At 40.9% G+C, this 17,931-nt stretch overlaps 1 protein-coding gene and 1 pseudogene across 2 annotated transcripts; one reads left to right on the plus strand and one right to left on the minus strand.

The window, feature by feature from the left end:
* Positions 1 to 724: 724 nt before the first annotated feature.
* On the minus strand, positions 725 to 11,345 carry LOC127948817 (lipopolysaccharide-induced tumor necrosis factor-alpha factor homolog). 2 transcript variants are annotated; one of them, XM_052545580.1, is made up of 5 exons: positions 11,248 to 11,345; positions 9,360 to 9,429; positions 9,099 to 9,209; positions 1,249 to 1,417; positions 725 to 1,154 (listed from the first exon to the last, which is right to left on the minus strand). In XM_052545580.1, the coding sequence occupies exons 2-5, from the start codon at positions 9,403 to 9,405 to the stop codon at positions 1,040 to 1,042; spliced, it is 441 nt and encodes a 146-aa protein (XP_052401540.1). In that variant the 5' UTR covers positions 9,406 to 9,429; positions 11,248 to 11,345; the 3' UTR covers positions 725 to 1,039. The 2 variants fall into 2 exon arrangements, with proteins under 2 accessions (XP_052401540.1, XP_052401549.1); XM_052545589.1 differs by having other exon boundaries at positions 9,360 to 9,426; positions 11,248 to 11,337.
* A 736-nt stretch (positions 11,346 to 12,081) lies between these two features.
* On the plus strand, positions 12,082 to 17,648 carry LOC127957091 (pentraxin-4-like; annotated as a pseudogene).
* Positions 17,649 to 17,931: the final 283 nt, after the last annotated feature.

Genomic DNA, 17,931 nt, shown 5'->3' on the forward strand with positions numbered 1-17,931 from the left:
GTGTGTAAAAACAGTATGCAGAGTTCTCATTAAGGTATTGCACAGACACATTTCAGTTTTATTATGACGGTTCCATTTAGATGCACATTATGACATTTTTGACTTTCTAAAAATTCAGACTACTTACAGAAGTGAAAAAATGCTAATCAGTAAGTCCGCTTTAGTAATGTGGTAATTAAAAAAGTGAGTTTTGAAAGTACGATTTCCATTATTTTAATTAAAAGATCTTGTTAGTCCTAAGTTAAGTGTTCTCAACCTTTAGACTCCAAAGCCTCCCAGTGCCCACAGTAATATTCAAAGACCCCATGACTTTTTCCCAGGAGATATATATATATATATATATATATATATATATATATATATATATATATATATATATATATATATATATATATATATATATTTTTTTTTTTTTTTTTTTACAGGTTTTTCCCAATAGAATTTATTAGGTATTGACACAACTACAAAAATGTCTATCGTTTATTTTAAAAAAGAAATTAAGTTCTAGAAATCATACTTTCAAATGAAGACACCTCGTATATCCAGGTTTTCTACACCGTGTTTAAAAAAAAAAACATATCTAAATGTACAACCATGCACAAAAAAACCTTCATTTTAACACTTTCATTTTCTAATTTTAATAATCTAAACAAATTTTTTTCCCTTTGTCCAACTGGAAAGTTTCCATGCATGTTAAAGGTTCTTTGTGAAACCAGTTAATGCCAGAATCACTGATATTTACATCGTGATATAAAAATCTAATCTTTGGTTCCACAAACTCCTCAACACTCCGAAGCTTTAACCCTGAGTCCTTTATAGATATACAATCAAAACAATGAGTATTCATGTTCATTTGAGAGTGTAATGTATTTGTATACGTAATATAATGTAATAATAAAGAAAAAGATTGCAAAGCTTTAGTTTATACAAGCAAGTTTGTATTAGATGACATCTGTGTTGGCCCGAAAGTGTCCTCCAGTCCTTCATATGGTGTAAGGTGCCACACAAATACATGAGTGGTGTTAAAGTTTGGGAAGGGTTAGCAACATTGCTTCTTTTCAATGTGCAGGATCTTATTGCATTTAGGGCATGTGTGATAGACGTCTTTGAAAAACTTCATGAAGAATGGAATCAGACAGCAGCACAAAACAAACCTGGAAAAGAGGCAGACGGTTTGGCTTTGATAATCCGCACAAGATTTGATTTTTGATTTTTATTTTTTAGCTGCAAATTTAAATGGACTCTTACCCGCACAGGATGAAGAGTAAGCACATCAACCAGGCGTAAACTCCCACTTTGTAGGTGACATTGGTTAAGACCTGCTGTTGGCAGCTTGTGCAGGTGGCCATTCCTGGATTGCGACCCAGCTCATATGATTCGTAGCTGACAAATTTATTTTTGGCTTCTGTTGACTGAACTACAGGAGAAGAATGTGTTTTAGTAAGTGTTTTTGTTTTTAATCTCTGATCTTTGTTAACCATTATAAAAAAAATTATCCAATAGTGTGTCATCTATCTTATATTTAGTAGCTACATCACTAGAGGGTCATTGTAGACAGGAAGCCTTGATTGACACAAAGTTTCACAAGTAGCCTAATGTCTTGTATATGTGTTTGCTCAACCACGGAATGAAGGTAAATACGACTTTTTATCTAATAATTCTGACTTAATTTCTCACAATTCCAAATTGCCATCTTGCAAATCTTACTTTTTTCCCCTCATAATTGTCAGTTGTCTCAGACAGATCCTTCCTTTCGCAAGATTAAGCACCCATTTAAAGCGATTTAACATCTAGGTTATGTATGTAACCATGGTTCCCTAAAAAAGGGAACGAGATGCTGCGGTGATGTCACCGGTATGGGAACACCCCTCGGTGTGACGAATGTCTGAAGCCCTCTAACATCCCGCCAATCCTATTGGCCAAATAGCGCTTGGCACCACCCCTACGCATACGCACGCATCGTATAACTGGGTGCCACGCGCTATTTCACTGAGATTTAATGAACTGAAGATGAAGAATGCTATCAAGGTATGGAACGGCCAGGACCGCAGCATCTCGTTCCCTATTCAGTGAACCATGGTTACATACATAACCGAGATTTTCCCTTTCATAGGTCACTTCGATGCTGCGTTGACGTCACCGGTATGGGAACGCTACACCATAACGCCTGACGTACCTGACAGCTGGGATCCAAGGAAGCATCTGCTCAAGCGGAGAGAACCCGGGAGCCAGGAGCCATCCTCACATTCAGACTGTAGGACTTGATAAATGTGTTAGGAGAGGACCATCCTGCCGCAGCACAGATATCATCCATAGAAGATCCACTGAGAAAAGCTTGTGAAAAAGCCACTGCTCTCGTGGAATGAGCTCTAATTCCTAAGGGCGAAGCAAGTCCGTGGGCCTCATAGGCTAAAGATATTGCTTCCACCAGCCAATGGGACATGCGTTGTTTTGTGACAGCATGGCCTTTTTTCTTATGTCCATAACAGACAAACAGTTGGTCAGACTCACGCCATGGGGCTGTTCGATCAACATAAGTCTTGAGCGCTCTGACAGGGCAAAGACTTAGATCCCCTGACCCCATCTCAGCAGGGGGTAAAGCCTCCAAGACCACTTGTTGAAAACGAAAGGGGTTAGAAGTGACCTTAGGGACATAATTAGGCCTCGGTCGCAACAATACCTTCACAGAGCCCGGTGCAAATTCCATGCACGAGGGTGAGACGGAAAGAGCCTGTAAATCCCCAACTCTCTTGAGGGAGGATAAAGCCATAAGAAGAACTGTCTCTAGAGTCAAGATTTTATCCGGTATAGTTTCCAGGGGCTCAAACAGATGCCCTGATAAACCTTGTAACACAAAAGATAAATCCCATGAAGGAACTCGCACAGGGCGGCCTCAGCCCTCGTGCATCCTGTATAAAACGAGAAACCAGCGTATGACGGCCAACTGAGGCACCGTCTATATATTTGTGTTTAGCTGAAATGGCTGCCACGTAATCTTTCAGAGTCACCAGCAGCAGCTGTTCCACTCTGTCCAGCCGTATCCTGGATAATACCGCTGGAATTAAACGAATCAGGGGAAAAGCACACAAGCTGGTCTTGGGCCAATTGTGAGCTAACGCATCCAAGCCCAGGGGCGATGGAAGGTATAGGGAGAACCATAGCGGGCAATGCGTTATCATGTGTGACGCGAATAAATCCACTCTTGCTTTTCCAAAAATCTGCCATAAGAGGTTCACTGTTTGGGGGTGCAATCTCCATTCCCCTTGCTCCAGAATCTGTCTGGATAGCAAATCCACTTCGAAGTTCAAACGTCCGGGGACATGAACCGCTCGGATCGACAGGAATTTGTTCTGAGACCAAAGAAGAATATTTCTTGCCAGCCTGCACAGGGGGCAAGAGCGTAATCCTCCCTGATAATTCAAAAAGGGCGCATGTGAAGTAATCTCAGACTGATTTTGGGGGATGCCGCTGCCATTAGACCTAAAAGTCTGAGGCACAAGCTCACCCTCACTGTGCGACCCGCTTTGAAGCGACGCACGCATGAAGCAATCGACTGAGCCCTTGGGAGGGCACAGTCCCTGGCAAGCAGCTAGAACATCAGGAGCTGCTATTCGGGGCCCGAGAACGAGAGGCATTAGCCGTCGAGCTCAGGTTTAACCTCTTCCGTTGTCGCTGGTGAGCTGGTGGAAAAACCTTAGGACCCCAATCCTTACAAGGGGGCGCCATATGTGAAGGCTCTTCCCGAGAGGCAACTCACTGGCGCTGAGAGGAGGTTGAGCGAGAACGCGGCCCTGCCGGCATTCAACCTCCCTGGGCCTGCGAGGAATCAGCTGGCGGAAGGTGGCTGATTGCTGTTTCGCTGCTCAAAATTTTTCCACCACCGAAGTGACAGCCTCTCTGAACAAACCGTCCTTAGAAACGGGGGCGTCCATAAGAAAAGACTTGTCCTTTTCTTTGATATCGGTGAGATTAAGCCAAAGGTGGCGCTCGACTGTAATCAAACCAGCCATGGAACGGCCTACCGCTCGAGCAGTGTGTTTGGTAGCACCTTTAAGATCTCCGCTTGGTAGGCCTGAAGGACCGCCATAGAGTGGAGCGAAGCAGCCGCCTGGCCAGCGGCCATGTAGGATTTTCCAATGAAGCTTGACGAGAGTCTCTTCCACTGGAGGCATCGCTGCATAGCCATGGTTCGCCATATCATAAATGGTGGCGAAATCCGCAGCGTTAGTGATACGCGCCGAGTACGGCTGTTTCCAGGACCTCAAAACTTCTTGGTGGAGGACCGGGAAAAAAGGCAAGGGCCTTTGGGGCTGCACAGGTGTACGACTGGTTAAGAAATGGTCGTCCAGCTTAGATGAAGGTCCTCTCAACCTCCCAGTCCAGTCCCAGTTTACCCACCGCGCGAGAAACCACATCTAACAGCTCACTGTAGGAGGGGGAAACGTGCTTCTCCTGTCCACTAGGAGGGAGAGAGCTGGCGTCGGCCGCAGTGGATAAAATGTTTTCGTCATAACGTCCACAACCGAAGGAGATGTCATTGCATGCCTCCGGTGTAGGCTGAAAATCCTTGTTAGAGAAGACGACTGGTTCAATAAAGCTCTTTTCCTGCACCAGGGTAGGGGAGAGCGAGCGACGTGGAGAAAATTCCAGCGCTGCGCTGTCCTCAAAATCCATGTCGCATGTGTCACCCCAAGCTATCGCCTCGTGCGGTGCCTCGGCAGTCGCAGAAGTGACATGACGGGGGTTAGACACGGGGGCGACATTAGAAAATACTTCCACCCTTGAGCGCAGTACTCTGAGCCGCAGGCCATCACAGTGGGGACAAGAAGAAAGGCCGCTAAGCGCCGCCTGTGCGTGATGTAAGCCTAAACATACTATGCACCTGTCATGTGCATGTGCTGAGTCTCCCTTTGTGATGAACCTGGTACACGGTTCCTTACATTTTCGAAAATTCATTGCGTCCACGAAGAGGAGTTAGCACTGCTCATAGAAACCGCTGAGAACGCGAGATGATTCCTAGGGCACAGATGATTCACTTCCCTGAAGGAATGAAATCTGAGCGAAATAGCGCGCGGCACCCAGGTATACACTGAGGGGTGTTCCTATACCTGTGACGTCACCGGAGCATCGAAGTGACCTATGAAAGGGAAACCAAGAATAGGGCTTGGGCGCCGCGTTGCATTCTGGGACATGGCAGCCATGTTGATAGCCTCGCGAATGTAAACATACAGCAAGTTGAACGAGAAGAAGCAAAGTTGGGAGAAAGAAAAAAGATGTTAAAATCGCTAAAAGGTTGTGGGATTTATAGGGATATGCTAAATAGGTATGCCAGAGACCGATATGTGGACAAAATCGGCACAATTAACGGTTTGGATTGATATGAAATTCCCAACAAATAGTGGAGTACCAATGACGATTTGCTGCCGCACTTTTGCATTACAGATATCTTTGGCTACCTTGTTTGTTTTGTGAGCGCCTACACTTCAGAATAGCTCCAAAGCTATAAGTCATTGGAGTCTCATGTACAGTTCACAAATGGATGGGTTCAGGAGCTGCAGATCATAAAGCCGACAAACACTAAGGTTATACAGTAATCCGGACAAAGGTAAGCTGTGCTCTACCTAGCTGCTAGTTTAGTAACTGTTAGTGCTAACCATTCACACATGGACTTTTAACTGTTTCAAAAGTGTAGTTAGTAGCTGTCAACCCTCTCGTTTTTTCCGGGGTTCTCATGTATTTGAGCTCTTTTCCTGCTGTCTTTCCGTTTTAGTATTTTCCTGTAAAATATCCTGTTAGCCCCTCCATCAGCCCTGTCAAGTCTCTGTGCTGTTGTCCTGTTGCTACTTCTTGCCATTCCAGCGAACAGATGTTTTCAAAGCATCCTTTTGCTTACTTGAAAGCAACCTTAGCGTGATGTTGGGCTTTTTAAGATAGCGTGGTTGTTGTGAGAGCACGATTTCACGCCAATCTGTAAGCAGTCATGTCAGACCTAGCATCACAAATCGCTTAACGTTAGTTAATGCAGCAGTCTTGTATTACGAATTTTTTCATGTCAGCAGGGGGAGGGCAACAGAAAGATTAATGTTGAAATTACCCGTATTTTGGATGAGTAACCCAGGAAATTTCGCTTATTTTCAATGTTGACTTAAGCTATATAAATTAATATTCAGATGTTATGGTCTCCGTGGTCGCCCCTTCAAGCAGGAAAGCGGTGGAAAGTTAATCCATTCTCATTTTATTTTCCCCATGGCGATTATATGTTGCGCTGTTACACCCCACAATACAGCAACGGTTTACCATGGTTGAAATATATTTTTAATTAATCAAATTAAGACACAATGATGAGAGGGAGTAAGTCTAAACTTTGGTGAGGACCATCAAAGTGTGGCCAACTGGAGCTGACTCTTTACTTCAAGACAGGTTTCAACACACTGACTGGAGTATGTTTGCTTCACAGGCTGCCTGTGGCTCTCACACGGACATTGATATCTACACCTCCTCTGTACTGGATCACATCAACTCCACCATTGACAGTGTAACAACAGAAAAACAGATAACAACATACCCTAATCAGAAGCCATGGATGAACAAGGAGGTGCGAGTTCTGCTGAAAGCCCGCAACACCGCTTTCAGGTCAGACGACGCTCAGGCCTACAGTAAATCCAGGGCTAACCTGAAAAGGGGCATCAAAAAGGCGAAGTACTGCTACAAGCTGAAGGTAGAGGAACACTTTTCCAACTCTGACCCCCGACGCATGTGGCAGGGCATCCAGATCATCAGTGACTACAAGTCAAGCAACTCCACACCAACAGTCACGGACGTCTCCTTCCTTAACGAGCTAAATGACTTTTATGCTCGCTTCAACAGCGACAGCAAGGAGACGGCCACCAAAATCTCAGCCTCTTCAGACCACCAACCTCTCAAACTCACCTCCACAGATGTCCACACTGCACTGAGCCGGATCAACTCACGCAAGGCTGCTGGCCCTGATGGCATTCCTGGACGTGTGCTTAGGGCATGTGCAGAGCAGCTTGCAGGGGTCTTCACAGACATTTTCAACATGTCCCTCATCCAAGCAACTGTGCCTACATGTTTTAAGTCCACATCCATTGTGCCAGTACCAAAACACTCCTCCCCAACGTGCCTCAATGACTATCGCCCCGTAGCACTCACACCCATCATTATGAAGTGCTTCGAGCGACTGGTCCTAGCACATCTCAAAGACTGCCTCCCACCCACACTGGACCCACACCAATTTGCCTATCGCAGAAATAGGAGCACAGAGGATGCAGTATGCACAGTGCTGCACTCTGCACTCACACACCTGGACCATAACAACACGTATGTTAGGATGTTGTTTGTTGACTTCAGTTCAGCATTTAACACCGTCATTCCCTCCAGGCTGATCACAAAACTTGGAGACCTGGACATTAACACCTCCCTCTGCAACTGGATTATGGACTTTCTGACCAACAGGCCTCAGCATGTTCAGTCAGGCCACAACCACTCCACCACCATCACACCTAACACTGGCGTACCACAGGGCTGTGTGCTGAGCCCATTCCTCTACTCCCTTTACACCCACGACTGCAAGCCTGTGCATGGATCCAACTCCATCATTAAGTTTGCAGATGACACCACGGTGATTGGCCTCATCAGTGACAACGATGAGACTGCCTACAGGGAAGAGGTACAGCACCTGGCCACATGGTGCGCTGACAATAACCTGCTCCTTAACACCAATAAGACCAAGGAGCTCATTGTGGACTTCAGGAAGAAGAAAGGAAGCACGCATGACCCCATCCACATTAACGGGATGGTTGTTGAACGTGTCTCCAGCTTCAAGTTCCTGGGAACCACCATCTCGGAGGACCTGTCCTGGACTACAAACACCTCCAGCCTCATCAAAAAGGCTCACCAGAGCCTTTTCTTCCTCAGGACACTGAAGAAGAACCAGCTTTCTTCAGCCATCCTAGTGAACTTCTACCGGTGTGCGATTGAGAGCATCCTGACCAGTTGCATCACAGTCTGGTATGGGAACTGCTCAGTGGCTGACCGCAAGGCACTGCAGAGGGTGGTGAAAACTGCCCAACGAATCACAGGGACACCAGGGCTTTTTCCCTAAAGCTGTCTCCTTGCTGAACTCTGCCCTCTGACACCCCTCAACACCCCCCACACCACACACATAGACTCCTCCCCCTCTTCAACACTCTGATTTATTTATTTTACTCACAACAAGCAAAAAGTAACTTGTTATTACTTGCACTACTGTCTGTTCATCCAGGAACACTGTATAATCCATTTGCACATTGAAATATTTTTTTTTCTATGCACTTTACTGTCCATTGCAATACTGTAAATTATGTTCATAGTTCTGCCTATAGTGTACATACACTTTTACATAGCCCATCTGTATAGTATGTTCATAGTACACCTATCTGTATATTGTGCTTATAGTATTTGATATCTGTAAATTATGTCCATAATACTTACCTGTATAGTTATTGTACATATTATAGACCTTTATTCTGTACTTACTGCGTATTGCACTTCTGGTTAGATGCTAACTGCATTTCGTTGCCTTGTACCTACATGTGCAGTGACAATAAAGTTGAATCTAATCTAATCTAATCTAATCTAAACACTGCGCAGTAGTCCGAGTAGCAGTAAAGGAGGCCATCAACACGGCGGCCACGCCAAGTAATGACGTCACGACGCCCAAGCCCTGAGGAGGGGGGAAAGTCAAAACTGCGAGATACAAACTCAGAATTATGAGATTTAAACTCCGATATCTGAGGGGAAATCACAATAGCGAGACATCAACGTACAAGATAAACTCAGAACTGTGAGAAATAAAGTCTGAATAGTGTTATAAACTTGAGATTCTATTATTGTTTTTAACTGTGAAAGAAAAAGGCTTCCATAAACCCTACACACTTTAGTTTTATTTAAATGTTGCATAAAAGCAATATAATCGACCGATATAGTGTACAGTAGGCTACAATCCTAATATTCTCAAGCAAAACATGGGCAATTCTTTCCGCGTGGTCTTTACAACTGATAGTTTTCCAAAGATAAATGACAGGTGACAGACTCACCAGGTCTGGCTGATTGCATCTGGGTTCGAGAATCGTCGATAGTCGAGCTTTGTGGGCTGAATGGAGTGTGCACATGGTAGACCTTGACGTTGGAGCCATTGGCACCCTCTACTGTTGATGCCAAGCAAAAAGATACAGAGAACATTTATATTTCTGAAATATAGCTAACTATTTAAGAATTCCAGATTTACGTCACTCACACACTGGCTTGATTGTTTTTCCATTATTATGAGCCATTCAAAACAATGATAATTGACTTACCTGGTATGACATACGGAGGTGGGTCTCCAGTTCCGTCAGCACTCATTCTGTCTTTGGTGGGTGTAAACTGCTGGGACAAAATAAAAGTCTGTATATGTGATGTTTTACTATATATTTTCATATGCTAAAAGTGCTAAAATGACTTCTGTTCAGCATATTGTTTACAAATGTGATTACGCACTGGTAACTTGAATTATCTGTTACTGGTAAGTAAATACATAAGAAAATTCTCAGTAAAGATGCTGAAATGGGCAGAACACCTTCAAAGGGCAATGCCTTGTCAGCCCTCACTTTTTCAGTGAAGTAAACTGAACACTCGTTTTCTCTTTTTCCGGCTCAGTAATCATCAGTACATGTGTAGCTGCCAACTTCCTGGAGCTCAGACTTGTTTTGTATAAAAGACTTTGTTTTGAATAAAACAGTCATATGGCATTTATTTCTATGATTATATGGTAGGGTAAACGCCTTAGTTAACAAAAAGGTGATAGTGTTACAAGCCCTGATTGATATAGATGTCCACCCAAAGATAGAAATGGAATGTTGCTCTGCCGCATTTTCGGCTGCGGTACTAATACTTGATTAATAGACCCTAATGCTCATGGAAGATAGGAGCTGGTTAAACTGACAATTTCTACAACAATATGATTTTTATGTAGTATAGACCAAACACACACAAGCTCCAGCAACTGTGTTAGGAATTACGACATTAAACAGCCTGAGTTTGTCATTTAATTAATGCAGACACTTTTATCCAAAGCAACTTATAGTGCATTCAAGCGATACATTTTTTTACCAGTATGTGTTCTCCCTGGGAACTGAACCCGCAACCTTTTGTGCTGCTAACACAATGCTCTACCACTGAGCGACAGGGACATTTGTTATTGACAAACATTTGTTTGTCATTTGTTATTTTTCTTAAATGAGCTCATTTACACTCCTAGACAAGATTTCTGGAGTAAAAATATCAGATCAACACTAGAACACAAAATATTTCCACCAAATGTATATTTCATATGTTAGTGTAAAGTTATTTTGATTATGTTTAGGTGTGGATCAATAGGAGGTGACCTGGAAACGTAAAATACGTCAGCTGTTCTACTAAAGCAAAAGCACACAAAGTCAAAAAGCACCATTCATTGGTCGGCTTTGATCATCGCATTCACTGCACTTTCTTTTTTTCTTAAATAATGCATTTTATCTCCTGCTATTCAGCATAACAAAGCTTAACAGTCGAATCAAAACAAGGCCTCAAAATTTGTAATTTACATTTAATAAAAAAAATGTAAGTCTTATTTTAAGCTTCATCTGTTTCTTAAATCCTTCTTTGTTCTGTCTTGTACTATCCCAGAAAATATGTTTTTAACTGTATTATTAGCACTTCTGTTATTGCCTCCTTATGATGATTTGTAAACATCATTTCTAAATCATTTTGGATAAAAGTTTCTGCTAAATTAATAAAAGTAAATGATATTTAATTTAATAAATTGCTCAAGAAAATTAGCTTTTTCTTTTTCTTTAAAGATATAAGATTTCTTATTATATTTTTCTTATATTACAGCAATACCGTAATCTATAACAAGGACATTTTCTGAACAATGCATAACATTTTTTAAACTTATATGGTCTTCTGATTGGAAACAAATCAGCCTTTAAATCATAATAAATAATCTTAATCAGCAGTTCCTGAACGTTTGTCATTCAGAGTTCTAATTAAATTCAACAAACAATTCAAGATTAAAACCATGAAAGTAATACAAACAGCAGTGCCAAACTGTTTAATTGTTTTGAGCTCATTTTTACATCCTTATCTTAAACCTAATTCCATAAGCACTCCAGAAACTTCAGACAGTCTAGTTAGTAAAGTTTTGTGTACAGCGAGCTTTCTTACCTGTCTTGTTGAGGCTGTGGCCGATGGTTAGACTGAAACCAGTTTCTATTGCGTTTACAAGCTTTTCAGAATCACTCGACTACTCCACCCACCTACATTAAAATATGCTGTCACCTTTTATGAATGCTGTTGTGACAGAAACAGGAAGAAGGTTGTATTCATTCCACATCTGTCATTGAAAACGTCTCTGAATAACCAGTTTTGCTGATAGCAGTCAATGGCAGCTTATATGAATATAAACATACTACATTTGGACTGAAGTGTACTGTGCTAGCAGGTGTCTGGTTTTCACTTTTCACACCTTAAAGAGTTTTCTGCTATAATGTGAAGTTGGCCAGAAAATATGGTAGCCGAATCAGAACTAAACTGAAGTTGTGTGACTCCGTTACTCTAGTGTTTTGCTGAGATTGATTTGACTGTCTTTGGCCTTGTGTATTAAATTGAGAATAGCTTCAAAACTTCAAAATTTAAGGATGGATGGATGGATATAAGTGTGTGATGTGTAAAAGCCTTTTGACAGCTGTCCCCTAGTATATTTGAATGTTGATAAAGTAATGTTAGTGTCATTGTGACCCCCTTAAATCTTAAGACTTAAACCTGGTGTCTCTCGACAACATAAACATACAATAAAAGTTTGACTCTTACAATAAGAGTCTGTTAAGGTGATGTTAACTTATACATATACTAATGCAAGTTGTATAAATGAAAATTAACAATGAACAATGGTATCTTTATAAATGACCATTTACCTAGATGATTAAATGCTGGTTTGTTCATTGCTTTAATGAATGTTAACAAGTTGAAGCTTATTGTTGCCAAAATGTTTAATAGAAGATGTGTGATTACTGGCAAGGTGAGTTCTTGTAGCTTATAATGAGTGATTATAAAACATGTGAAAATCACCAAAATATGTCTTCACTGTGAATCATGTTTGAGTTGAATTGTGTTTGTAAGTCTTCGGTGTGAATTATGAGAAGTGTTCACGTTTAACATCCCGTTACGGTGGTCTGAAACGTTGAAATCGGAAATCCTTTCTTGAAACTAACTAGATATAGTAAGGATGTTTCACATTTTTCAGACTCCAACTTTTTTAAAGTTTAAGATATTCGTCTAGTCTGAGGTTGAATCTTTGTAACAAGTAGCATGCCATCATCACATCAGCAATTAAAATTAGACATAGATTTCTTAAGCGATAAACGTCCCTACAAGTGCTAGTGGCAAAGAAGTAATTAAGATTAAGATGAGCTGCCGGGGAGGTTTTGACTTCATGTGCTGTCCAGGTGTGGCAGGGAGTGGAAGAGTGCATGCTGCTGATATCATGAGAGTGGGCTCGGCTTCTCAGCTGCGTCTCTTTGTGTGACACTCCTTCGACTGCGGTTTAGCTCGTCCGGCAGCATTCCACCAAACATTCTCTGTTCCACATTCCAGGAAAGGTTGCAAACTTCTGCTGATGATGTACAGAAAAATAAATATAGTGAGATGTCTGGTTTCTCGGGCCTGTAATATTTTCTTATGCTGTCTTGGTCTGCCCATTTCCTATGGATGTGCGCTGGAAGAGTGTGCCCTATGGTTATCTGCACATGTCATCATCATGTAACTAAACTCTTTTTAAGTATGTGCAATATATACACTACCAAGGTTTTGTAAAAAGAAATGAATACTTTTAGGCAGCAACAATGCAATACATTGATCAAAAGCAACAGTAAAGACATTCATAACTTCACAAGGAATGGACTGAGGTTGGGCTCAAGGCATACAGACGTGTCAAAGAATTTTGCTACAGTTGTTGTATTCCTCTAGTTGAGCAACTCCGGAACCACAGACAACATCAGAGGTGTCTTGGGCTAAAGAGTCCACCGATTAAACTGAAGTCCAGTGTTTAGTTTCCACAGTCTGTGATGATTTGGGGTGCAATGTCATCTGCTGGTGTTGCTCCATTGTGTTTTTGAAAACCAAATTCACTGCACCTGTTTATCAAGAAATTTTGGAGCACTTCATGTTTCCTTCTGCTGACCTGCTTTTTGGAGCTGCTGATTTCATTTTCCAGCAGGATCTGGCACCAGCCCACACTGCCAAAAGCACCAAAAGTTGGTTAAATGACCATGGTGTTGGTGTGCCTGACTGGCCAGCAAAAGAACCAGTGACTTAAACTACTTCAGTCTGTGTGCACTGGTTTTATCTAATACACGAGTTTCACAATTTGAGTTGAATTACTGAAATAAATGAACTTTTCCACGAAATTCTAATTTATTGAGATGCACCTGTATATATTTGGAACAGATTCCAAAAACCTTTGGAAAATTTTAGAAATTATTATTCACAAGAAATTATTATTGAACATTTATGTCTCTATTGCTGTTGATGCAGGGTTTTGAAAACAAAAATCCAAGAAATAAAAGAGACTTCCTTCCTCAGATGATTGCTATATTTTGCAGAAGCGAGACAAGACAGCATGCAATAGCATACCAAACTGGATTTTCAAGGTGTTCAGTGCTTCATAAAAATATAATAAGAAACTAGAGTGGATAAAGTCAAGTAAATGCAGTGGAAACACAAAAAGTTGGCATCTGTTAGTCACTTTCCTTACTGAGCAGATTCAGATCTTCTGAAGTGCTTGAGAAAGTCATCATGCATCAAGATGTGGTCCTGCAGGGTTTGGTTGCTAATAGAAAACCAAGAAGAAGAGATTAGTGTGTGCAGTTTCCATGAACCATGGAATGACAGCCAGGGTATTAACACAATAATACATTCCAACAAGAGAGGTGTACCAAGAAGACCTGCACGCTAAGAAAAATCAGTAAAAAATAAGGCCCAGTGTTTTCCCTGTATTTTGAATTATGCACTGCATTGTGTTGTGTTTTAGGGTTAAAGGAAATGTCTAGAAATTTGGAAAATTACCAGTACCTTTTTTTTTTTTTTTCTGCAGATTGTTTTCTTATAGTGTGATGAGGAGGACACTGATGCCTGTAAAGCATGGTGGTAGACCTTTTGTGGTCTAAGTATGTACAGTTGTAATGGAATTTGTTTAAAAGGGATGCAGAGATAATGCAGGGAATATAAAAATATCAACAAATCAATTTGAATTAAGGATTAAGAATGAACTGTTAATTGTACCAAAGATAATTATTTTAGTTTTGCATTTTAAAACTTATTTTGCATTTGTAGAATGCAAACTATGTTATTAATGTTATTATACTATATTCTCATATTCTCACAGTGCAAGTAAATATTGTAAAAATAAAATCTGAATAGAGTAAGATCCTGACAGTAATTCACAGTGCAAACCAAAACTGCTTGTGAGCAAAACAACAGAAATATCTGGAAATTAACTAGCTTAACCTAACTTGATCATATCCGTTCATGGCACATTGATTTTATTCAGGAACAGACCGATGCGTGCATTGTTCTCATATCAACATTGCCTCAGTTCTAGTGCTCTTTCAAACCCCCATGTTTTCTGTTTCTGTTTCTACTGTGTCTTTAACAAAAACACAACAACAGAACAACCACTTTCAAATACCACCAAAAACTTTAAAGAGACAATAGTTCTTGCCAATGTGTGTTATACAGACAGTGAGCTTTTTGTTTCAAGGTAAGATATTTTACTTTTGTATTTTACATGAGTATCAGGCCTTCCACATAGCATTACATGTGTTTCAACCTTGAACAATTTTTTCTTTAGCCATTTTTCAATCATTTATTTGATTTACTTCATTTAGTTAGGATTGGTAATCTATCATTTGTTGTGGGCGCTGGCCGCACAAAGAATGCATCAACAAATTCTGAAAAATGATCCATGACTGCATATCTGAGTGCAGTTTGCCAGATCCTCAGTAACTTTACCACCTCTTGACTGCAGAGGGAGCTGCACCTATACATTTGGCTCAAACTTGTCCGTGCTGTTTTTTTTTTCTCCACATTATGTACTCACAGATTATATGTTATATACAGACAGATTTAATGTGTACAGAATACAATTTAATGATTGAGAATTGATATATGACAAGTTCAAATCATATTTTTAAAAACTATTTTACAAAGGTTTAAGATCGCCTGTCCATCCATGTTTTTGTGTATGTGAGTTTTTGCTTGGAGATTTCTGTTTGGGGTCTGTGAAATCCATTTAGTCATGTTTTAATTTCCCTATCGGCCGCTGCAGCAAAGAAAAATAAATCTTATTCAGGACATCCAGGGATAGGAGGTGTACACCTACACAAACTGTTTTAGGTTTGAATTTTTCAAAAATATTACATCAAGTTATTTAAACTATCACCATTGCACCATCATAAAAAATACAATTTATTAACCTTTGATAGTTTTCTCTGTTTTGCAGACATGTGCCTGATGTATAAATTGATCCATGATCTTGCACCACCCCCACTCAAGCAATGTGTGTCATTTTGCAGAGAAAATAAGGGTCACCAGGGCTTCTGTAAGAGGTGACTGTTACACCCAGTTTAGAAAAACAAAATTTGGACAATCAGCTTTTTCTTTTTCTGTGGTAGAAAGGTGGAATTAAGTTCCACCTTTCTACTACAGATATAATAGAGACTGTGAAAGCTTTCACAGTTTTAAAATATCCTTAAAAACTTGGCTGAAAGCTAATCAATTATGTGGTCATTTATCCATGGAATGTGTATTATCTGGTTTTGGTTTATATGTGAGTACTGTTTGTCACATGTTGTTTGTTTTTATCTGTTTTAAAAGTATTGTCTACATTGTTCTTCTTTTTTTTATCTTCCTTGCCCAGGGACCACAGATGTAAATTAGCTTTACAGCTAACTCTAGTACAGGGCTTGAACTGTGCACGGTCCCTGTCAAATAAACTAAAAAAAAAAAAAAACCCTGTAAAGGACGTGAAGAGACCATGACCAGAAAGGCCAGCAGAAGGTTGTTTTTTTCCTTGTGATAATCTTCCTGCTAATGCCTGTGACCTGGACCTGGAGAGGAGCACCGACTGAGACATATAAACCCTTAAACCAAAGACTGAGGAGCCTAAATCAGCAGGTTTGTGTTTAAGCATACTGTCTCAAAAATATCACATTGCCTGAATTCCCTCAAATCCTGGACTAAGAGTCTACAGAAAGAGACCAAGAGGCTTGTCTCGAGCCTGGCGAACATGATGAGAGCTCTGAGGGAGAACAACCATCTCAACCTTAGACAAATCCAAAAGCAGAGAACAGGGTTGTCTGACTTGTCCCACAGGATCTGGAAGCAGCAAAGTCATATTGGCTCTTTGGAGTCCTTCAAGAATCAGGTTCAACATGGAATGTGGGACCTTTAGGCCTCGCTCAAAAGGCATCAGACCCAGATAATGAAGTTGGAGAGTCAGATGCAAGGGTTGTTCAAGATCATTTCAACTTCTAAGGAAGAAGGATTAGATCCTCTCAATTCTATCAGGAAGCAATAAGGTGTAGTCTTGAGGCATGTCCAGCCTAAACCGAAGTCTAAGTAATACAGAATGAGAGATAGATTGTATTCTGGGCCCACCGAACAACCACAGACATACACAATAAGACACAGAAAACAGCAACTCTGGCAGAGCACCATACAACCAACAGTTCAGAATGAAGAGAAACTTTTTCAGCTTTCACTTCGACACAAAATCCCAAATATTTAAACCCCAAAGAGTGAAGCCAAAAGTAAGTATTTAGAGAACTCTAGTGGTGTTGCGTGTGAAAATGAAATCGAAATGAATTTGTATCCACAGTTTAGACTGAAAACCTTAATGACACTGTTTACCAAGTGTAATTTTCAGTCATTGAAAAAAATATTTGCTCAGAATCCCCAAGAATCCAAACAGGCAAGTACAACACCAGGCGGGGACAGCCAACGCATGTGACACGAGTCCAGAGAGAGAGAGAGAGCGAGAGAGACAGAGACAGACAGAGAGAGAGAGAGAGAGAGAGAGAGAGAGACATGCAGCAGCAGCACTGGAAACCCTTGCTTGTTCTCTATGTCCGGTTTTCTAGAATGCTGGGCATTATGCTTTTGTGATCGGAGATCCAGCGTATCATGAATTATCTTTACAAAATATCCTGGTTGGCCACTGCCACCAATTATGCATCATCTGGTCCTCCACTGAAGGCAGTTTTTGGTATTATTTAGACCGTCATCTCATATCTACTGAATCCAAGTTCCAGAAAGGCTATGAGATCCCTCCTGGGAGCTCTATGGTCCTGGGACAGGAGCAGGATTCGATTGTAGGGAATTTTGATGAAGCTGTAGCATTTGTGGGTGGACTGGCTGGCTTTGTACTGTGGACTAGTAGCCTGAGCCCTGGGGAAGTAGTCTCTGGTAAAGGTGTGCCGAGAGGAGCAGTGCTCAGCCTGGATGATGTAGACCAGATGCATGTGGGGCCAAAGCCATCATTTCAGAAGTATATATATGTATATTTATAAACATTACCGTATAACAATTGTATACCAGTGAACGGTTTTTGAACAGTAAGATATTTTATATTTTATAAAGAAGTCTCTTCTTCTCACCAAGCCTGCTTTTATTTGATCCAAAGTACAGCAAAAGAAGTAATGTTGTGAAAATTTTACAATTCAAAATAACTGCTTTCTATTTGAATATATTTTAAAATGTAATTGATTGCTGTGAACAAAGCTGCATTTTCAGCATCATCAATGCAGACTGCAGTGTCACATGATCTCTCAGAAATCATTATAATGTGCTGAT

This window comes from Carassius gibelio, chromosome A3 (assembly GCF_023724105.1).
Source record: "Carassius gibelio isolate Cgi1373 ecotype wild population from Czech Republic chromosome A3, carGib1.2-hapl.c, whole genome shotgun sequence".
NCBI classification, from domain to species: Eukaryota; Metazoa; Chordata; class Actinopteri; order Cypriniformes; family Cyprinidae; genus Carassius; species Carassius gibelio.

What these genes read in the sequence shown, in the direction of transcription:
- LOC127948817 (XM_052545580.1), bottom strand. Translation starts at nt 9,405, where the DNA reads ATGAGTGCTGACGGAACTGGAGACCCACCTCCGTATGTCATACCAG. An exon ending in ACCTCCGTATGTCATACCAG is followed by an intron (nt 9,210 to 9,359) that starts GTAAGTCAATTA and finishes TGGCATCAACAG; the next exon opens with TAGAGGGTGCCAATGGCTCC. An exon ending in GATGCAATCAGCCAGACCTG is followed by an intron (nt 1,418 to 9,098) that starts GTGAGTCTGTCA and finishes CTTCTCCTGTAG; the next exon opens with TTCAGTCAACAGAAGCCAAA.